Below are 23981 nucleotides of genomic sequence, written 5' to 3'. Positions count from 1 at the left end.
CATCAAGCAAGGTGACGTATACTGTACAAGACAAAAAAATGTAGTTCACTGAGCGGTTTCACACAAAACTAAGTGGTACTACGACAAACCTACAAGAAACTTAGTTTCTTCACTTGCAAAATTGTCTTAAATTCACAAATGTGTAATTCATGGCTCAATTCAAATGAGATCAAAATATTTGTCTCTCACCGTTCACTACCATATCAATGCCATAGCTTGTTGTGTCAACCTTTTTTTTTTTTATTTGTAAAGCAGCAGTAGTATACGTTACTATTCTGTAATGAATACATTTGTGTTTTCTTAGCTGCTTCAAAATAAAAGCCCCCCACTGGTTCACTAGTGGAAGAATGTGACTATAGCAGGATTAGCTGCAACTTAAAGCAGCCCCAATTGGCTGTAGGAAAGCTGTTAGTAAAAAATCTGAAAGTACAAACAGGAATATAAGATAGATGTAAGGTTTTGAGTACTGAGGCCTGAAAGCAGAGAAACTACTAAAAAGAGAAATTTCTCTCATCAGCATAGTTAAATTCATATGTATTGAATCATCAGATGTGCGCAAGACACAACTTTGGTTTGAGGGAGAAGACCGTATAGATCAGCACCCTGCTGTGATGCTGCAGAGGAAAAGCGAAAGAGTTCTTTAGAGACTTTTTTTTTTTTCCTAATACTCAAAACTGTTTTAATCATCCCTACCACCTTGTCCTTTACACCCACCCTCTCCACCCACATTTTGCCATCTTCTGCCTCTTTTATTCAGTGCCTGATCATTGGCGGTGGTCCTTGTGGTCTGCGAACAGCTATTGAGCTGGCCCTGTTGGGCTGTAAAGTGGTGGTGATTGAGAAGAGGGACACCTTCTCCAGGAACAACGTGCTCCACCTCTGGCCTTTCACCATCCACGACCTCAGGGGCCTCGGAGCCAAGAAGTTCTACGGCAAGTTCTGTGCTGGCTCCATCGACCACATCAGTGAGTATAAATCTGTTAGGGTTGGGTACCAGATCCAGTACTTTTTTGGGTACCGACCGAATTACGTCAGTATTACCAGTGGACTGATTCACGTCAAATCAAACAAAATTTCGGTACCTATAAGCGCAAACTTATCTGTCCTCTCTGCACGGTGCTCCACTCTGATACACACACGCAGAGATGTGGACGGAACAAAATAACATCGCCTCAGCAGTTTGTTTAATGTTAAGTCACAGTGAGTCATGGCAATGCAGGTAGTTGCAAGTCTGGTTAGACTTTTAAAAATTCCACGCAGACAGCGCTTGCTGCAATATAATGGCAAGCCAAAAGCGGTCGCGGTGCAGTTACACTTCCACTAGTCTATATCCTTGACGTTCCACTTCCGGGATTGCTCCGTTCCCGCCGGAAAATCCGCCGGATTTCACTCATTTAGGCCGGATATCCGTTGCCTTGGGCTTCCTTTGTGTTGGAATTTTAAACCGTGGTCGATTTATGAGGACTATGGTTAACCTTTTCTCAGATCTCTGCAGGGTAAATCCAGACAGCTAGCTAGAATGTCTATCCAATCTGCGTTTTCTGTTGCATGACTAAAACAACTTTTAGACGTACACGTTCCACCAAAACAAGTTCTTTCCGAGCCTATTTAGCAGAGGCACCGCGGCTTTTCTCCTGTGCTTAGCACCGCCCAAGACGATTGTGATTGGTTTAAAGAAATGCCAATAAAGCAGAGCACGTTTTACTCCCATCCCCGAATGCTATGTGGAGTAGCCAGAATCTCCTCCAGCGCGCTTTGGAGGAGGGTCTGGCAAAGCGAGACTACACTTCCACTAGACCGACAGGCAGTGTTCTCCTTGCCCTTCTGACATTCTGACAGGCTGGAGATTGTCTGGCTGTGTACATTGTTCAATGTTGCTCGACAACGTTTTCTTGGGGAGGAACCTCGGACAGATGCAGGCTCTTGGTAGGCAGTGTCTGACGGTGCCGGTTGGGGGTGTGATGAACAGTGGCAATAATAGTCACAATAAAGATAATGTAACTATGACGAGAAATAGTAGTTGTTGTAGTAGTTCATGGCGTCGCAGGGCACTGCAGGGTGTAAATACACTGGTCCAATTGAGTAAGGCCACGCATCATACAGATGTCCTTTGTTCATTTATTTCCATGTTTTATCGTAAGACACCGTGAAAACTAAAAGAAAAATAAACACATAAAATACAATAAGTCAAATGCAATTCCGTCAGTCATTTCACAGTCTCTCAAGCACGTTTCACCAACTAGACGGGCCCACAATGTTAGCTTCACAATGATACGTTAAATGTAAAGAAAGTACAACAATCTTAAACATAAATATGACAAGGCTGAAATACAAGTGCAAAATTACCGTGTGCGCCTCTTGAACCGTGCATAATTTTAGTTTGAAGCCGTACATGTGTGTCTGCGGCCACGTTTGCTCTCTTTGTCTGTCTTCAACCCACAATGCAACAGGTGTGGCCTTCATTAAACTCTGGTCATTTGACCTCCACATCAAAAATGGTATTTGTGATACAGAACAACAACATTTAAACCAACTTATTTTTAAAGTAAAATATTTAACATATATAACATCCCCTTTTACTCTTATTTATTACATTTTTAATGTTTTTAATATGGAATTATCAAAAATATATACCACAAAAGCAAATCTTTATAACACTTACAGGGTGTAGCAGGGCACTGCAGGGCATAGCATGGCATAGCAGGGCGCGGAGCAGGACCACGGCGACAGCTGCAACCATGATTTAGGTGCCACCCTAATTCAAGGAAAAATGCTGGGTGAAAAAACTTCCGGGAATTAGCTCCCCAGAGCTAAGTTAGTAACAAGCATTTCTGGGACATGGATGCACACAGATGGAAAGAGAGATGAGCTCATTGTGTCAAAGGAAGTTCCCCGGCAGTCTAAAACTATAACAGCATAATTAAGAGCTGGTGCAAAGCAAACTTGAGCCAGTTCTATAAGGGTTAGTAGATTAATCTGACAACTATGAAGAGAAGCAGAGAAGAGAAGGGGTGCTGTGTCTGGAGATATACACCCTCCCCCGCCGGTCTAGTCGAACGCTGCAACTCCTCACTCCCGAACTATAAGCTTTATCAAAGAGGAGAGTTTTAAGTTTACTCTTAAATGTGGTGACGGTGTCTGCCTCCTGAACCCAGACTGGGAGGTGGTTCCACAGGAGAGGAGCCTGATAGCTGAAGACTCCTACTTTTACAGACTCTAGGAACCACAAGTAACTCTGCATTCTGGGAGCGCAGTGCTCTAGTGGGACAATAAGGTGAGCTCTTCAAGATATGATGGTGCTTGACCATTTAGAGCATTTTAGGTCCGGAGAAGGATTTTAAATTCAATCCTGGATTTTACAGGAAGCCAATGCAGAGAAGTTAATACAGGAGAAATATGATCTCTTTTCTTAGTTCTTGTCAGAACAAGCGCTGCAGCATTCTGGATCAGCTGGAGAGTCTTAAGGGACTTATTTGAGCAACCTGATAGTAATGAATTACAATGGTCTAGTAGTAACAAATGCATGGACTAGTTTTTCAGCACTGTTTTGAAACAGGATGTGCATAATTTTGGCAATGTTACAAAGGTGAAAAAAAGCTGTTCTTGAGGTTTGTTTAAAGTGGGTGTTCAAGGATATATCCTGATCAAAAATAACTCCTAGGTTTCCGACCGTAGTGCTGGAGGCCAGTGCAATGCCATCCAGAGTAGCTATATATTTAGATAATGAGGTTTGGAGGTGTTTAGGGCCCAGCACAATAACCTTGGTTTTGTCTGAGTTTAACATCAGAAAATTGTCCATTGTTAATCCATGATTTTATATCTTTAATGCATGCTTGAAGTTTAGCTAACTGACTAATTTCGATTGATAGGTATAATGATGAGTGTCATCCGCATAACAGTGAAAGTTAATTGAGTGTTTCCTAATAATATTGCCTAGAGGAAGCCTATATAAGGTGAATAGAATTGGTACAAGCCCTGAGCCTTGTGGAACGCCATGGCTAACTTTAGTGTGCCTAGAGGATTAACCTTAACAAATTGAGATTGATCAGATAAATAGACCTTAAAGCAGCTTAGTGTGATTCATTTAATGCCAACTAAATGTTCCAGTCTCTGTAACAGGATGGTATGGTCAATTGTGTTGAATGCAGCACTAAGATCTAGTAAGAAAAGTCCTTTGTCTGAAGCAGTTAGAAGGTAGTTAATCATTTTCACCAGTGCCGTCTCTGTGCTATGATGCATTTTAAATCCTGACTGAAAGTCCTCAAACTATTGCTATGTAGAAAGTCACATAACTGATTAGTGACTACCTTCTCAAGGATCTTGGAGAGAAAGGGAAGATTAGATATAGGTCTATAGTTGACTAAGACCTCAGGATCGAGGGTGGTTTTTTTCAGAAGAGGTTTTATCACAGCTACTTTAAATGACTGCAGTACATAATCTGTTAACGAGACATGATCATATCTAGTAATGAAGTGTTAGCCACGGTCAACGCTTCTTTAAGTCGCCTCGTTGGGATGGGGTCTAAGAAACAGGTAGATGGCCTGTGTTTAAAGGTGAACCGTTAGAAGTTGAAGGCAAGAGGTGATGAATTTTATCACTAATTGTTATAATTTTATCATTAAAGAAGCTCATGAAGTCATCACTACTCAGAGCTATAGGAATAGATGGCTCATTAGAGCTGTGACTCTCTTTCAGCCTGGCTACAGTGCTGAAAAGAAACCTTGGGTTGTTATTTTCTTCTATTAGTGATGAGTTTGGGAGTTATACCAAGGTGCTAGTTTCCTTTGCTTTATCTTCTTTTTGAGAGGAGCAACAGAGTCTAAAGTTGTCTGTACCGAGGCCGTAGCACCGTCTACAAAATTATCAATTTGGGAGGGACTAAAGTTAACATAAGAGTCCTCTGTTATATTAAGGCACGGTATTGAATTAAATGCTGTTGAAATATCTTTCTTAAATTTAGATATAGCACAGTCAGATAGGCATCTAGTTATCTAAGTTAAGTCTAAGTTATTAAAAAAATTGTCTGATAATAAAGGATTCTGCGGAAATACTATTAAATCTTCAATTTCTATGCCATACGGCAGCACAAGTGAGTGGCAAAACAGTGAGTGGCCTAATGCACACTCTGACTAAAACCAATTGAATCTAGTAGTGAGTTGAAAGCAATACTAAGGCTATCGTTGTCACCGTCCAAATGGATATTAAAATAATCTACAATAAGTACTTAATTGATTTAAGGACTACACGTGATAAAAACTCAGAATTCAGATAAAAATTTAGAATATGGACCTGGAGCTCGGTAAACAACAACAACAAATATAATTGGCTGTAATGTTTTCCATGTTGGATGTAGAAGATTAAGAACAAGGCTTTAAAACAAGTTATAATTTAGTTTAGGTTTAGGATTAATTAATTAATTAATTAATTAACAGCCATGTTTCGGTAAGACAGAATAGATCAATTTGATTATCTGATATCAAATTGTTTACTAGTACTGCTTTAGAAGACACAGATTCAATATTTAATAGTCCACATCTAATTTTCCTATTCTGTTCTGTCATTGCAGTGGTAGTTTTAATTCCAATTAGGTTCTTAAGCATAGCTCCTCTTTTGTTTAGCTTTGATTTAATCGATCTGAGACGGGGGACAGGCACTGGGGTTATTGGACCATGAGTGGGCGACTGCTCCAACGGAAACACAGAGAAGCGCGTAGCACTGCACGTCTGATTACTGATTTCAACCTTGGGTTGTCATGGTTTATGACCAATAATAGACTCGGTCAGATTTCTTGATATGAGAGCAGCTCCATCCAAAGTGGGAAGAATGCCGTCTCTCCTTATCAGACCAGGCTTTCCCCATAACGCCCTCCAGTTATTTACAGTACATAGCCCACATCATTAGCTAGGCACCACTTGACAACCAGGAACTGACTGATTTTGCATTTTACTGAAATTGTAATTTTATGATTTCATGTGACAAATAAATAATAGGAAAATGGAATTGTGTGTATCCACTCCAGGTATCCGCCAGCTACAGCTGATGCTGATGAAAGTAAGTCTGATTCTGGGAGTGGAAATTCATGTCAACGTGGAGTTTGTCAAACTTGTGGAGCCACCAGCAGAGCAGACTGACGACAGTAAGTCTGTGTGTGTGTGTGTGTCTGTGTGTGTGTCTGTGTGTGTTCCGTATGTTAAAGGGTCATAAGTGGCAGAGACACAGGGACTCCTCTGCAAATTCACCTATGGAAAGCTGTCTGCTCACCAAATACATATGTGAAAGTGATCATAAGGTTTCCTATACCTTTTTCACACCACTGACCATGAATGGACCCTGATTATATGATTAGTATACAACCCTTATTTTGGGGTCCCTGGACAATTCAGAAATGACCCGAGTCACAACCAAACAATTACTTAGATAGAAATGAGCGGGGCTTTACACCTCCTATTCAGTGAACAGCTAACTTGTCACGTACAGTCGAGCTGTACCACACAAACTAATGTAGCTACTTGAATCTATCATTGTACAGTAGAGAGAGAAATAAAGCTTATTTTATGATTGTTTCACAGTGATTACATTCTAAAGCACAAATAAATAACCATCAAACACTAACCACTGATTCTTGAAACTTTGGCAAAAACATGTCCCACTAAGAAAAGTGCCAATTCTGTTGGAAATTAATAAGATTTTCATGAATAAAAAGAATCAAGGTTATAATCAAGGGGTCCTTTGGACATATGTAAGGTTCTTTTATGGTTTAATTTTTATTAATTTAATGATTATTTGCTGGCCCATTGCCTACAAAATCAGTTGTCCTCGGATAGGAGATAATCCTTTCAACTTGATTAAAAAAACAAAGTAATAATTGAATTGAATAATATCTTTACCACATGAAATAGTACATTGTAATATGTTTTAAAAACTACATTGAGTTTTTAACAATATTTACTATTATTTTGTGGTTGCTCAAAATGTGTCCCACATATTCGTCACCACTATCAGATATTTATAAAAAGCAATAAAGTCAGGCAACTACATTCCTGAGGACCCCATTTTCAAACCTCCAGCTCTACTGCATGCTTCAAGATCACTCAAGCTCCCTTAAATTTGCTATTTTCTCTTAAACTTGTTCATATTTTTGGACACTGCTACTATCGCCACCATAACATGTCAACACCGTCTCTTTTGTATAAAAAATATTAGTTTAGATTATGACATAAATGTATACTTTTTAAGAAGAGGTCTGAAGTAGCTAGCAATAGAGGGGAACAACTCATGCATATCATGTGAAAGTGTAGGTTTTTGTCACCACCGTCAGACGTCACCACCATCAGGTTTTCGTGGATATCCTCACAGCTGTGGTTCGGCCTTGAGGCTGTGGCCGAACCACAGCCATGAGCCCGTATTTATTGTGATCAACAATTATGTTCTAGCCTCCGTTAAGGACTATTTGGAGGTTTTTGTCACCACCGTCAGACTGTACGTCACAAAAAACGGTGGTGATGTCTGACGGTGGTGACAAAAACCTACTCTTTCACATGATATGAATGCTCAGGATTGTTTATTTTTGGACCCAATAGTTAAATTAAGTTGTTAAAGGGGTGATAGAATGATTATATAGGGTATTTCACACTGTTCCTTATGGTCTCCTAATGGGGTATATAACATTAGTTGGGCTGAAAATGGCCTGGTTGATATTTTATTGGCCCTTATGCATCCCTGTGTTTTGGCCCCATTTGTAACAAGAGCTTTTCTTCCAAATATGGTATGGTCATGAATATTTAGATGAGCTGCGCGCTGCTTGGTTGAGCCTTATCCCCGTACACACAAGTAGAGACGCGCGCTGATTGGTTGAGCGAATTGCCATACACACGCATTAGAGACGTGTGCTGATTGGTTGAGCGAATCCCCAATACACACACACATTAGAGACGCAACAGAATCTCATATTCCAGAAATTGCAATGTTTCATTACCAAATTCACTTCTGAGACTTTTTTATGTGAGAAATCAACTACCGTATTTATTGGACTATAAGTCGCTATCGAGTATAAGTCGCATCAGTCAAAAAATGCGTCATTAAGAGGAAAAAAACACATAAGTCGCACCGGACTATAAGTCGCATTTATTTAGAATATAAATACAAGAGTTATTCAACTACACAATAGCACACAGAACAATACGATGATTACGGTAGGTGTCCGGTATGTTAACGTAACACATTAACAGTTATTGAACTATACAATAGCACCCAGAACAACTAGCTACCAGGGCGTGGACCATGGATGTATTAAAAGGCGTGGAGACGTAACTGCACCGTGAACGAGCCCCTCCCGACTCGTTCCTCCAGCTCTGGCCGTCTTGCTTTCAGCCCACGATTAGCCGATTAGCTTTCTTTGTTTTCTTCATTGCAGTAAGAGTCACCTTTTCGCCAGTCTCCCTCATAAGTTTCTCCCTCATTTCAAACTCTCTTTCTGCTGCTCGATTACCGTTTTTGGCTGCATATTTTACTACCTGCAGTTTATCTCTTTTCTTTCTCAGTTGTCTTTAGGAGGAGCGTTCTAGTTGTCACAAGCCTAGAGCGCCCTCTCGCGGCTGTAGACGGTAATGTTTTTAGTATGAATTAACATGTAAAAACATGTTAAATTATATATATTTTGATATATAAGTCGCACCTGACTATAAGTCGCAGGACCAGCCAAAGTAGGAAAAAAAGTGCGTCTTATAGTCCGGAAAATACGGTATATAAAGCTCAAATATGGGCCGTTTTACGAAAATGGATGGCTAATTGCAAATTTGGTTAAACAGTGTGTCGGAGTTCAGAGGCCGGTGCTGCCTGTGTTGCTGCCTCGCCGCCCGGCCTGCCTTTCTCCACAGACCCTGGCTTGCAGCCCACAGCACCTCATACCCGCGCAAAGTCACCGTTTGGGCTAATGGACTAGCTACCAAACGCCGTTGCCCTGACAGAGCTCTAGGGCCTGCAACTCCTCTCTTGCTGCTAGTTAAATGCCTGTTGTGTGATAGTGAGAGCGCGGTCAGCGAGCTTGTTACACCAGCAATCTCTTACCACATGTTATACACATGTTACGCCACTTAGCTATACAACATACCTAAATGTCTTATAAAGCTAACAACGGTGTCCGATTTCAAGTTGATGAATATTTGTGAACTGTACGGGTTTCGTTAGCTGCGACTGTCCCTTCAATCCTATGTGTACAGATTGCGGCTAGTTAGCTTCATTTTTGGTCGTAATTAGAGTATATTTACAGTTTGAATTTCGTCACACCACATATACAACATCTAACTAAATGTTTTATAAAGCTAACAACGGTGTCCGATTTCAAGTTAATGAATATTTGTGAATTTCAGAGGAATTCTAAGAGGAGGCTAGCTAGCTCTCATTGATAGAGCTACATCCAGCAGCAGGCTCTATCAATGAGACTTGCGGATAAGCGGCGTTTATTTCCCCAATCGTTTGTTTAAATAACTCAACACATTATAATTACACACATTAAAAGATTAACTGAAACCTGTGGTAAGAGATTGCTGGCGTAACAAGCTCGCTGACCGCGCTCTCACTCACATACACCGGGCATTTAGCTAGCAGGAAGAGGGGAGATGCAGGCCCTGGAGCTCTGTCAGGGCAGGGGCATTTAGTTGTCCATTAGCCCAAGAGATGGTGACTTTGCGCAGGTATGGAGTACTATGGGCTGCCAGTCGTGACGGAGCTCCAAGTACCTCATAGCAGGCCGGGGTCTGTGAAGGAAGGCAGGCCGGGCGGCGAGGCAGCAACACAGGCAGCACCGGCGCTGAACTCCGACACACAGTCGGACAAAATTTGCAATTAGCCATCCATTTTTGTAAAGCGGCCCATATTTGAGCTTTACATAGTTGATTTCTTGCATAAAAAAGTTTCAGAAGTGAATTTTGTAATGGAATAGCAGAGATCTGCGTGACCTAGCTAGATTCAGAAGACTACCTGATCTCAGGTCAGTTGTGTAGCCTATGTAAATGTTGGGGCGTGACCGTTCTCTTAATACACCCATGGGCTGACAAAGGTTCCGGTTTTTGGGAGGTTGACGTCAACTTCCAGCTTTGTTGAGATTCGCCCGTTTTCAGCGGCAGTTTCAAAATATGAGCTCTTCATAGTAAAGGGATGTCAATGGGATTTTGAGCTTCTATGTATGTCCTATTTACCCACCGAACTGTCGTTATTCAACTGTGACAGAGTAAAATCAGTTTTGCATACTATCACCCCTTTAAGCAAGAAGCCATCTTGTGTGGTATACATTTTGGAATTGTATGTTGTTATGAGGCCACTGTCACCAGATTAGTGTCACCACCGTCAGTTTTAAAGTCACCACCGTCAGAGGGAGTTTTATTTGTTTTAAATGAATATGCTTACAATACGTTTCAGTATGCAGCTACTTAATATTTAACAGAAGGCAAACATTAGATTGTAATGAAACGAAACAGCACTTTCTACAGTCAAAAATCGCAGATAAAGGCTACTAAACCAAATACTACCCAATTGGACACGTTTCAGCAGTAATGTGACCCGAAATTGGGGAGAACTTAAATGGGTGATAGAATGCAAACCCGATTTTACCCTGTCATAAGTGAAAAACGACAGTTTGGAGGGTAAATAGGACATACATAGAACCTCAAAATCCCATTGACAACTCTTTCCTCTGCAAATCTCACAATTTGAAACTGCTGCTGAAAACGGGCGAATCTCAACAAAGCTAAAAGTTGACGTCAACTTCTCAACTCCTCATCTGGCTCTAGTCTTTGTCACGCCCCAACATTTAGATAGGCTACACAACTGAGCTGAGGTCAGCTAGTCTTCTGAATCTAGGTCACGCAGATCTCTGAAATGTATACATTGTTCATCTGCTATTTTACCACTAAATTCACTTGAGACTTTTTATGCGAGAAATCAACTAATGTAAAGCTCAAATATGGGCCGTTTCACAAAAATTTATGGCTAATTGCAAATTTGGTAGGACAGTATCAGACTTCACGAGCTCCACAATCTGCCGGGACAGGTGGTGGCTGCCGGCCGGGTTTGCTGCCTTCTCTGTCAGCCTCTCCTCCTTCACAGACCCGCTGAGACGGAGCTCTGTCAGGATCTCACACACGAGCTGCGCTTTAGGACTTTAGAAAGAACAAAGTTTGGAAGTTTTTTAAGGATATTGAAAACCTTGAACCACGGTCGTAAATGCAGTGTTCCAGACTGTACAACAGAATAGCCTACTGGCACAGAGAAAAGTGTTTAGAACGAGTATATCGGACAATGGAGCAGGAGTTATGGATCTAACACAGTGCTGCAGAGGCACTGGCAGAGGAAATTGCAGGGGATCACGCTCCGCTTCACAGTGAGTGGCGGTGCTGAGAGAATTAAACATTTACTTATTTTCATACATTTACATTTTAAGGCAGTTTTGTCTGTAAAACTGTGATTCCGCTCTGCAATATGCAATATTCAACTGTTGTTGAAGCTGCCGGTGTAAACCCAGCATAAAGCGCAGTGTTTTATCAAAGTGGGTGGCGGACTGCCCCACTCTCATTTTCCATGAATCACATACTTTGTCCCACCCTGGCTGTTAGCCACCCAGGTCGTGCGCAATTGGCATTGAAATCGATCCTAGTCCTAGCCTGATCCAACCCAGCTGGCAAAGGAGGAGGGTTACCCCATTCAAACACACAGTCAACCTGGGTATAACCCTGCCATTAGTGTGAAAGGAGTACTAGAGAGGAGGTGTTTGCTGTGGCAGCATTTATGGAAGTGTGGGAAATAACACGTCTATAGACAGTCTGCTGATAGTTTTTAATTTGAGTTTGCACAACACATTTACAACAATTCGTCTTCTTATGCCTCATTACCACTGCAGGGCTCCAGAATAACCTTTTTTACTATAGCACAGGCAGAAAATCTAGGGGCGCACACCTTAAATCGACCTGTAATGCAATTTTTTACATTTCCCCCATTTTAACTGTATTACTGATAAATGCTTTTGTAATAAATACAGAAACTAGAATTTGCTGACTTATTTTAGTTCACAGTCACATTTTGATTGAATGATGCTTAACAAATTCCCCCATGAGAAATGTAAACAAAATTTAAACATTTCAAGTATTATTGTGGGAATGCTGTTCTACAGCATTCCTACTATTGTTATTCCTTTCGGACATTTCTTTTATTCCGTACGTTTTTTGGCTCAGCGTAACTTCTGCATACTTTTAGCTATTAAAACCATTCAACTCTTAAAATGTTCAGCTCTTTCAGCTAATGACGGGAGTTCTTCTTTCTTTTTTCTACTATTTATACTTTTTAAAATATTAAGCTTTTTAACACTTTTTTTTTTTTAAACATTGAAGTGAATGAGAACATGCTTCAAAGCCTTAAAATCTTCTTCCGCTCCCAAAATTTTCAGCTCCTTCATACTTTCACCTACAGACGCCAAACAAACTTTAAAATGTTCACAAGATATTCAGCTATCTGGTTTTTACTTTTCAGTTTATCTTTTACAGTTTTTGTGAAAAAGCTGTTTTAAGTTTAGTGATCATTCAGGAAATATTTATCGATTAAACAGAGTGTGTATTGGGCTGCTTAGAGTGCATGATGTCATAGCCAGAGCACAGAGCCTTAAAAAAATTATCTTAGTTCCTTCTCTATAAATTGCTCTCATGCCAATGACAACAGGTCCAAATTTTCCTCCATTAGCAGCCATATTAAAAGTCCTGCACATTTCCCAGCGAAACACAGAACGAAGCACTTTTTTAAATCGCTGATATGCCCACATTTTTACGTTTATCCATATAAATTTTATACCGATACGTTCACAAAGGCCTTGTGGTGCTCAGGATGACGTAATTTGACTGATAGCAGTTATCGTTTTGGCAGTCTGAGCCTTTATTTGAGAGCTTGCTCTCAGTCTCTTGCTGCAGTGTGCTACAGGAGACATATTAAGACCAGTTGCAATCGCTAACAGATGAAAGAGATCTCATCACAGACGTCAAAAGATGTTTATAAACACGGTCACAGGCACTTAGTAGCCATGACAACCCTTTCACAGACAGTCCACTTGATTACTCCAGGCTTGCTGTAGGATTCAACTAACTAGACAACTATGAACATTAGTCTATATCCTCATTGCGCGGGAGAGGGCGCATGCGTACGCGTGTGACCGGCAGCGAGAGAGTTGGCGTCCGAGTTGTTTGACTTGTAAGCATCATTAAGTGTGTCAAGTTTTGTCTAAAAGTTTGCCTGAGACTTCCTACTGAGCAGTTAGTCTCCAATTGAAGGTGTTAACCTAAAAATGTAACTTTTATACCTGGTTGTGGCATGGATCCTATCATGTCTGCTGCTTGCTCAGGATTCAAAGCAGGCGGCTACCCAAGTAAGAACACAGTACAGCAGAGACCAATTGCTTCATCTTAGCTCTGGGAACCTGTCCAGTGTATCAGATATAACCTTACGCTTGCCAGACTGTATACGAAAGGATCACAGGCCCGGATCCTCGACATGGCAAAGAAAAAAGAGGAAGCGGGGAAAACGCGGAGGCGTCAGACTACGCCTGAGAAAGCAGGGATTGAGACGGATCCCCCTGCCTACGATGATTATGGGGAATGTGCAATCGCTTAGGAATAAGGTGGATGAACTGCAGGGAAATGTCCAGCTACAGAAAGATTTCAGGGAATGCTGTGCCCTGTCCTTCACGGAGACCTGGTTGTCCAATCGGGATCAAGACCGAGACCTGTGGATTGACGGTTTTGGATTACCTGTTCGGATGGACCGGTAGGCCAGTGCAACAGGAAAGACACTGGGTGGCGGGGTATGTGTGTACTTTAATAGACGGTATTGTACCTCTGTGACTGTTGGAGAAAAAATATGCCTGCTCAACATCAAACTCCTGTCTGTGTCATTACGACCATTTTATTTACCACGGGAGTTTCCACAAACAGTCGCTCTCCCCAGACGCACCAAATTTTATTCTAGGCAATTTTAACCATGTTACTCTGAAAAAGACGTTGAGAGACTTTTACCAGTATGTCACCTGTCCTACCAGGCGGTGAAAGACATTGGATCTCTGCTATGGCACAATAAAGGATGCTTATAAATCGGCGCCACTCCCCCCACTGGGCTCCGCAGACCATAACTGTATACAACTCCTCCCAACTTATCGTACTGTCATGAGAAGGGAAAAAGTGCAAACCAAGGCAGTACAAGAATGGACTGAGGAAGCAGTTATGTGCCTACAGGAGTGTTATGATTGCACAGACTGGGATATTTTTAAAGAATCCTGCAATGACTTGGATGAGATGACTGATCCTGTCTGCTCATATGTGGCCTTTTGTAGAGATATGATTATACCATGCAAACAAGTAAAAATATACCCTAATAATAAACCATGGGTGAATAGGTCTATAAAAGATAGTATACGGAAAAAAAGGCATGCTCATAAGCAGGGAACTGCCTCTGACCTACATGTAGCCACCAAAGAGCTTAAAGGTGAAATATATAAAGCAAAACAAAGATAGAAGTCTAAGCTTGAAAAAAGTCTGGCTGAAAACAACCTTGGCTCTGCCTGGTCCTGTATGAAAATGATAGCAGGTACCCAGAAGCACAGTAGCAGTAGCCATGTCTTTCCAGAGGGTTTTGGATCTGATGCAGAGCTTGCCAATGCTTTTAACTCTTTTTATACACGTTTCGACGTCTGATTTTAGTCAGGAGGTCCAAGGACTCAAACACAAACTTAAAAATAATCAACATTTCAACATCACATCTAAAGAGGTTGAAAATGTCTTTAGTAGGACAAAGATTAACAAAAGTCATGGACCTGATAATATATGTGGACGTGTGATCAAAACATGTACAAGAGAGTTGAGTCACATATTCCAATATATTTTTAATAAATCCCTGCAGACGCAACATGTACCAAAAATTTGGAAGGATCGCTCTCACTTCAATTTTAATGAAAAATTGATAAGGTCACATATTTTAAGGATAACTGAACATGCATTGGATCCCATGCAATTTGCCTACAGGCCACGCAGGGGTGTAGAAGATGCCACTATCACTCTGCTTCATATGCTCCTCAAACATCTTGAGGGAAGTGGGACCCATGCACAAATACTTTTTATTGATTTCTCATCTGCTTTTAATACAATTCAACCGTATATTTTAGCCAACAGTCTTGTTGAGCAATTTGATTTTTGTCCTAATCTTGTTGGTTGGATCCTGGAGTTTTTAACAAACAGGACACCGAGAGTAAAGGTGAACGGAGCTCTGTCTGGTCAGCTTTGCTCTTCTACAGGTTCACCTCAGGGGTGCGTACTTTCTCCCCTTCTGTTCATTTTATATACAAACATGTGTCAGAGCAAATATGTAAATAGGACCATTATTAAATATGCAGACGACTCCGTCATAGTGAGTCTGCTCCATAAAAATGATAGAGGCCATGGTCCAATAATTGAAGACTTTGTCCAGTGGTGCGAGGAGTCACACCTTCAATTGAACATATCCAAAACAAAGGATATGTACATTGATTTTGGAAAAACTCCAGGATATGAGGATATAACTATAAATGGTCAACTAGTGGATCAAGTACAATCCTATAGATACCTAGGGACAATTATTGACGACAAATTAAATTTACAGGAGAATTGTGAAGCTGTCTGTAAAAAAAGACAACAGCGTCTATACTGTTTGAGAAAATTGTACCATTTTCATATAGACAAGACCATGATGACATTATTCTATTATGCTTTTATCAAAACTATTATGTCTTTCTCCCTAGTGGCGTGGTTTGGTTGTGTCTCAGTCAAGCACAAAAATCGCCTAAACCAAATTGTAAAATGGGCAAGTAAGCTGATTGGGGAGTCCCAGCTGCACCCCACATCCCTGTATGCTAAACCACTACAGTGGCTAGCTATGGCTATCAAAGAAGATAGTATACATCCTCTGAATAGGGAATTCCAGTATCTTTCCTCTGGACGGAGGCTAAAAGTTCTTGGTTGCAGAACTACAAGATTTAAAAACAGTTTTGTCCCAGCAGCAATCACTCTGTTAAACAAAAAACGCACAAGCACTTTGGTCATGTCATGTACTGTTTTTTATTCCTCTTTTTTCTTCTTTCAAGTTTCATTACCTGTTTTATATGTTTTGGTGTTTTGTGTGTTGTATGTTGTGTTGTGGTCTGCGGAGTTTTGGGGATGTCCTGCCTCTTGGACTGTAAAACTAGTTTACCTATGGGTACCAATAAAGTAACCTAACCTAACTAACCTATCCTTTGCATTCCACTTCTGTCTGTCTGTCTGTCTCCCTCCTTATCTGTCTGTCTCCCTCCCTCCCTCATTCTCCGTCTCTCGCTGTCTCCCGCCCTACTTCTGTCTCCCTCCCTCTGTCTGTATCTCTCCCTCCTGTCTCCCTCCCTCTCTTTCTTTATCCCTCCCTCCCTTCTCTTTTCTGTCTCCCTCGCTCACTCTCTACCTCCTTCTCTTCCTCTCTGTCTCTCTCCCTCCCTCCTTCTCAATCTCTCTCTCTCTCCCTCCCTTCCTCTCTCTCACTCCCTCTCTCCCTTCCTCCTCTCTCCCTCCAGGGTCATTTGTGATTTCATCCATATAGCCCATTTCTTTTCAGGCAATATATCCACCTCTCAGCTCTTTAGGGTCATGCTTGTTTGTTCTACACAATGGATATGGCTGATAATAATACAAAGTATTTAAACTTTCAGCCTTTTTAGTCAATTTTAGTCAAAGTTGCTCTTTTTCTAAATTTTTCTCTTTCCTCTCGTTTTCCTCTCCTCTCTTTCGTCTCTCTCTCTCCTTCTCTCTTTCTCTCCTCACTTTTCTTTCTTCTCTCCTCTACTCTCTCCTGCTCTCCTTTCTTCTCTCCTTCTCTCTTTCTTCTTGTTCAGCCCCATTCTTTTCACCAAATATATTTCATATCTCAGCTAGATTGATGCTTATTCGTTCTATGCGGTGTACATTGGCGTTTTTCCATTACATGGTACCTGCTTGACTTGCCTCGACTCTACTCGCCTGGACTCAACTCGACGCACTGTGCGTCCGCTTTCCATTGCAGTTTTTAGTACCACCTCACCGTGGCTGGTTGTCATAGCGACTGCCGTAGGTGTTTATTTTTTATTTATTTATTTAAGGACAATGCACATTTAATGAACATGTACAGCAGTACACGTAAAAGTGCCAGATTATAGCCCAAAGGCTAATTTCCATCTGTAGTTCCATTTGGCAGATATAAATTACAATAACAGGACATAAGATAAACACTATTAACATCTGCTATCTAAAACAGGATAAAACAGGATGAAAAAAACAAAACCAAATTGAAAAAAATTATTAATAAATGTTAAAACAGAGGCTCAACATACATATGTTTCACTAAACTAATACGGTACGACATACGAGTAGGGGTGACCCATACGTGGTTAGTTTTAAGACAAAATATATACCGTAATAACATTTGTTATATGAAACAAGGAAAAACAAAAAAAATGTGGCATGGTAGCGTTGCTTTATGTGGTCGGAAGACTGGAAAGTCCATTTACCATTTATCAATTCAAAAATTGTGGTCTGTATTGACTGTAGCTTGGCTATTTCACTAGTCACAACTTTTGCTAATGGATAATCAAAAAAGTTGAGTTAGTTAATTTAGTAGAGCAGTGCTGCAGTGGTTAGAGGACTGAGCAACATACTGTAAACCTCATGTGGTCAAAAAACAATATGTATCAGGGGCCACAAGAACCACTATAAAGTGCCTATCGTATATGTATTGTTAATGTCCTCCTCCAAAGACCTTAGCTTCTCATCACCCCAGCCTCCTGTCATCTGCCCCTCCTTACATGTATGTTATGGTATAAAAATAATCAAATTGAAGTGGACCCAGCTGGTTTGTTGTGTTCTTCCTCAGGTCCTGGGTGGCGAGCAGAAATCCGGCCCTCCAGCCATCCTGTCTCAAACGTTGATTATGATGTGGTGATTGGAGCCGACGGACGCAAAAACACATTAGACGGTGAGAAAGAAGGAAAACCACAAACAGGAGTGGTACTGTTGGGTAAACTATAGTGGTTGATATGGTTCAAAATAAGTCCTCAGAGGGGCGGACTCTAGCTCACCCAGTAAGAGCGTGCGACCCATGTAGGCTGAGTCCTTTGCAGTGGCGCAGGTTCGATTCCGACCTACTGCCCTTTGCTGCCGCCATCTCTTTCCCCCTTTCCTGTCCATCTACTGTCACTATCTAATAAAGGGAATAGCCCCAAAAAATAATCTTACAAAAATAAATCCATAAGTCCTCAGAAAAGATTTGTTCTTAACCCACATTTGCAGGACTCCAGTCAAAGCGCTATTTGTTATTTTTTTTTTACTGGAAAAGAGGTGAGGTGTTGCAAAGCGGCTTTTAGTAACTGGGTAAAGCATTTCCTGTTGACATAGTTTTAACTGGAACATTAATAGTTTGTATGGGGTCAACGGTGTGTATGAGTGAGTGTGCTGGTTTATGAACTGCCAAGGAGTTGAGCTCTGTCAGGGAGTAATTTATGTTTTGTGTGATTTGTGTTCATCTGTGTAACTGTTTGTGTGTGTGGTAAATGTGTTATGTTTGCTGACACAAAATGACTGCTTACAGAAAGCAAACATTCCTCATAAATGGTTTGCTTCATAAGCATTTGTGTCTATGTGACAGCTGGAAAACTCCCTTATGTGTAGACCTACTGTAGCTAGAAGGGTCAGCTACTCTTTAAATAGTTACTTTTGTTCTTTCTAGGAGGACCTCTACTGTATTTAGATATAAATCCGCCTTTATTGAAATATGTTTTACCAAAGGTTTCCCTCTGCATTCTGCTTCTGCATTTCTCTTCTTGGCAGGTTTTGGTCGCAAAGAGTTTCGAGGGAAGTTGGCCATCGCCATCACAGCTAACTTTGTCAACAGGAACACCACAGCAGAGGCCAAAGTGGAGGAGATCAGTGGCGTGGCCTCCATCTTTAACCAGAAGTTCTTTCTGGAACTTAAGGAAGAGACAGGTCAATTAGGAAAAATTGTGGTACCAGAAACCCATACTACAAAGCCTAATTTTCTCTGTTTGAGTTGTATACAATTCAGGGCTGTGTGTTTGCTTTTCGCACTCTAATTGATTTTTCTTGAAGCATTTTAAGTACCCTTTGTTAAGTAAAACTGCTCATGTTTTCAGGAATTGACTTGGAGAACATAGTTTACTACAAAGACAACACCCACTACTTTGTCATGACGGCAAAGAAGCAGAGTTTGCTGGACAAAGGGGTCATCATGAATGTGAGTTTACACGTGCATGTGTAAATACAGCAATATTTTGACACAAAAAACTTTATAGAATAGAATGCAGTTGTCTCTGGTAGACAGACCTTAATTGTAGCTTAACTTAAATGTTAATGTGTTGGCCTGCCTGTTTTCATGGTGTGTACCAGCAGTTATGTCATAACCTATAAAGGGGCTGACACCCCAAGGAGAGGGCAAAGAACTAGTGGCGATGAAAATTGAATTGAAGCCCGACTCTGGCATTGCCTCACATCTCTTCAAGTCGCCTGTGTCCTGGCCAGTGCTGCATATGGGCCAGAATTGGCACAGATTTTTGTCCGCATGAGTACCGTTACTTCTTACTGAGTACCACCACCTCCTGCGGTGAGTAGGTACGCACCCCTAACCACCTGCATAACTGTGTCTCTCAGCTATAGATAGGAGCTTAAAAATGTCCTTGTTAACATGGATTATTGTATTGGATAAATGAAACCCTGATCGCTTTACTAGACTACTATGCGGCCGCCCGACGCAGGAGGACACCAGCACACAGCCCACGGCCGGAGCATAATCCGGTTACCCTGGCAGTCGCCAAGTCTCACCCACCAGACCAGCAAGCCACGCCGTTATATGGCGGGTCCAGCCAGGGCAATGTTTCCGATTGTGGCAGGAAAACATTATGACAAGAGGATTGTAAAAGAAGTCGAGATTGCACACAGCAGACTTTTGCTCTGCACGCTCAGCTTCTCATCACCGCGGGCATGTGCCAGCTGCTGACTGCTTGAGTAAGCGCGCCCTCCAAACCGCTTTCAATTAATCTTTTACACCCCTGCACCACTTATACAATAAGAAGCTACTCTTTTAATGTCTGTGTCTTAATCGGTTGTATGTTTTCATACAAAAGTGGACTGGAGTTACAAACAACTACCTGTTTCATGATGTAACCTCGAAGTTTGCTGTGCTGCCACAAAGACGCCCTTTGACAAAAAAATCCCAATCTTCAAATTGAAGCATCATCAAGGTCTTAAAAAAAAGAAACCTAATAAAGGATGTCACGCTGAATATAACGGACGCTAGCTAGCTTTATCATTAGCTATTTTTATTTTTCAAGCTGCTCATCTCATCAATATGCTTCTGAATCTACCTAAACTTTTTATCTAGGCGGTTGTGTAGATTATGAAACTGAAGTGTCATTGAATAAATTCACTCTTGTAAACTCTTTGTATGTTAATGAAAAAAAATCCCCTCTTAAATAGTCAGGTTAAATCATTAGAACAAAACCAAAGGAGAAGGACAAACAGTAGGGGTTTAGTGATTGGTCTTTAGGTCCACACAAATTTATGTCTCTGTCTCGTTGCTGATTGGTTGACTGAACGTGCTGCTGCTCTCCCCCACTAAATGAACACACTCAGTCCAGAGAGCCACATGAGAGCACATTCTTAGAATTATTAGCGACTTTGACTAAAATTGTAATAATTGTTTTGACTAGCTGTTGAATAATATTTTTCCTTATAGTTTGTGTTGACGAAAGTAATACTGAAACAAATACTTGTAGACAGGAATGTGTGTGTTTGCCAGGGCGGTGAGAAGCTAGCTTTGGCAGTGAGTGATGAACCTCCATAGGGGATGATAATGAAATTGGGCTCTAATTAGATGCTTTCTCTCTCTCACATTTCTTCTATGTACCTCACACACACTCTCACTCCCACTCAAAAAGACATTATGAGTCAGAGGTTCGATATCCTCTGCAGAGATTAGATAATACAAATGAGGTTATCATTATGGTATCAGGATGCAGTCAGTCGGTAAACACACACACACACACACACACACACACACACACACACACACACACACACACCTCGCTGTGCCCTCGGTGGATCTCTATCTCATCTTACATTGCCCATTAGTGAAGTGTCATATCTCACTCTGTCAGCTATATGGCAGCATGCACATATGTGGCCAAAGTCCTCATCACTGATAATAGCTCACTTATTCAACAAACTGACTAACTTGGTTTTAAACTTGTCATTATCATCTTTTAGTAAACACACCAGTCTAAATTTCTTTTTTTATTTCTTGAGAAATAATGTCTTTTTTATTTTGATAAAAACGTTTAAACGTTTAAAAACGTTTAAACAGTCAAAACAACATGACATGGTTATTTCCCGAGTGACTCAAAGGGAGATGGTAGTGCTCCTCGATTATGGAACAAATCTAAATCACTAATTATCTTGGTCAATATTGAAATCACGATTGTTTAACACGATAGTCCTTAAGGTTGTCTTCTGTTTCTTTTTTTTGTTAACAATTTTTTATTTAATTTTAACACATCTGTCCAGATATCATTAAACTTCTTAGGACCCAACTTCTTATGTGTTTAGCTATTCAGTTTAGGATTGACTCATCTCCCAGAACAAATAATCTTGGGCTGCAATCCAACATAGGTTATCATGTATCCCAGTCCAAAAGTCCTGGACTGTACCACAGGACCATAGGACATGAAGTAATTGTCCATCTTCTGTCTTACAATTCTGACAATTTGATGTCTTTTAAACCAAGTCTAAAAAATCTTGGTGGAGTCCAATAGAAGCTATGTATAATCTTGAACTGAATGAGGTGCACCCTCACATCATGTGACATGGTTTTAATATACCTACAAATTGTGTTTCTTCCTTATTAACGGTAGTTGATCATACGTGATTTTGTGCTTATGTTTCAGGTGGTTAAAAATATTTGTGGTATTACCAAGTGGTTCGGACACCGCAGTGTAGCAAATCGGATAATGTGTTTCTGCTCCACGTCAGATTCCTCAAATCCGAACTGTTCCCAGGCAACAGAATTTGCTCTCCCCTTCGTGCTCACCAAGCGCTGCTTCTATCACTCCGCCATCTTTACTCACTCTGATTTTTAAATGCCACCAGATACCACAAACAGGACCTCGCTGGCTGAGTAGGTGTATCCTTTGATAGGGGCGAAAGTGCGCGTGTCATTAAAAACAAGACATAACAAGAGTTTACTTGCAAAACGTAACGTGCAACATAATTGTTTTTCTCGATTATATTGTTTTTGTAATCGTTTGGAGCCAAAATCGAAATCAGGTGAGGCAACATGTTTAGACTGATCAATCACTACTGTAGAGTTCACACTCCGGCCTTCAATGAGCAACAGCCGCTTACTTTTTCTGTCTGCCGTTTTTCTTCCCTTTTAAGTGGAAACAGCTGCTTGCTTTGAGGTTGATAAGAAAATGTCAATATTCTCTGCCTTAAACCTTCCTCCCCTTGTCTCAATACAGGACTACATGGAAACGGAACGACTGCTGAGTGCTGACAACGTCAACCAGGAAGCATTGCTCTCATACGCCCGTGAAGCAGCTGACTTCGGCACAAACTACCAGCTGCCGTCCCTGGACTACGCCATCAACCACTACGGGCAGCCTGATGTTACCATGTTTGACTTCACCAGCATGTACGCCTCAGAGAATGCCGCCTTAATCAGGGAGAAACATGGACATCAGTTACTGGTCGCACTGGTCGGAGATAGTCTGCTTGAGGTACGAGGTGGCAGTGACAGCATAGTTGTTTGATACTCTAGCCCACCCTGACTGAGGCTCAGCTTGTGTGTGTACACACTGACATCATGTTCTCCCTTTACAGCCTTTCTGGCCCATGGGTACAGGTTGTGCTCGGGGTTTTCTGGCAGCCTTTGACAGTGCTTGGATGGTGAGGGGCTGGGCACAGGGCAGGAGTCCTCTGGAGATACTGGCTGAAAGGTATGTGGGTGTATGTTTCACTTCCTGTAATTTTAGACAGGCAAGATAGATTTTCTCTGGATTTCATATAGATGAAAACAAGCATCAGACCAGACCGTCAAGGGCAGTTTGTCTGTACAACACTTTGGTCCAAAGAAAGAGATAACTTGGCCAGACACTAGTGTGTATGTTGTCAAGAGGATGAGAGCAGGGCTGTGGAACCCTATTGCTTTTCTAAGGTTTCTTATTTTTCCGCCAATAAAACAGATGCTACAGCCTAAACCGTACATGGTGGGGGGGGTGCCGTTTTCAGGACTGGTCCTGAAAAAAATTCAGCCACTTACACCACTAGGTGGTGCTATAGCAGAAAAAAAACGCATTTGGCCTCATAACTGCCAAACCGTACATCACACAAAATACACATATCCTCACGTTCCCTGAATTCAGATGAATCTCCTGATATAGGCCACGCCCATTTCCGCGATTTATCGTAAACGTGCTTTGTCTTACTCCTCCTAGACCGTGCGACTGATCTGCACGAAACTTTGTACATAGCATCTCCAGACTGACCTGACAAAAAAGTTCTCAAAAGAATTTTTGTTGGATGAAAATTGCATAAATTACGCACAAACAAATTTGTTAGCTAGCTACGAAGAATCAAATGTTGCCATATGTCGGCCAAAATAAATGGTATCATCGCAAATCTTTAGATTCTTGTTTGTCATAATCTTTAAGGCTCCCCAACCAATTTTAAATAAATTGGCCACTAGGGGGCACTACAAGTACAAAAAGTTTATATCTCATGAACTGCTCATCCGATTTTTACGAAATTTTGAGTGTACCATCTCGGCCCACTCCTGAGGCCACACCTACAGTGGGGTACTGATTTGTCAAAGTGGGCGTGGCCTGTGGGACCCAGGTTTGGATTCACTACTTG

The 23981-nt window shown here is 41.2% G+C and overlaps 1 protein-coding gene across 10 annotated transcripts in view; it reads left to right on the top strand.

The window, feature by feature from the left end:
- mical2b (microtubule associated monooxygenase, calponin and LIM domain containing 2b) overlaps window positions 1–23981 on the top strand; it is a 137369-nt gene that overhangs the window by 16804 nt on the left and 96584 nt on the right. For all 10 annotated transcript variants that reach the window (XM_028585040.1, XM_028585038.1, XM_028585035.1 and 7 more), the window contains 7 exons: window positions 758–965; window positions 6020–6136; window positions 17935–18036; window positions 18888–19043; window positions 19211–19311; window positions 22589–22846; window positions 22950–23065. In XM_028585040.1, coding sequence (XP_028440841.1) covers window positions 758–965; window positions 6020–6136; window positions 17935–18036; window positions 18888–19043; window positions 19211–19311; window positions 22589–22846; window positions 22950–23065 — 1058 coding nt within the window. The remainder of the gene's footprint in view (window positions 1–757; window positions 966–6019; window positions 6137–17934; window positions 18037–18887; window positions 19044–19210; window positions 19312–22588; window positions 22847–22949; window positions 23066–23981) is intronic.

Source organism: Perca flavescens, chromosome 8 (assembly GCF_004354835.1).
Source record: "Perca flavescens isolate YP-PL-M2 chromosome 8, PFLA_1.0, whole genome shotgun sequence".
In the NCBI taxonomy this organism is placed as follows: domain Eukaryota; kingdom Metazoa; phylum Chordata; class Actinopteri; order Perciformes; family Percidae; genus Perca; species Perca flavescens.
This window is presented reverse-complemented; position numbering and strand designations above follow the sequence as displayed.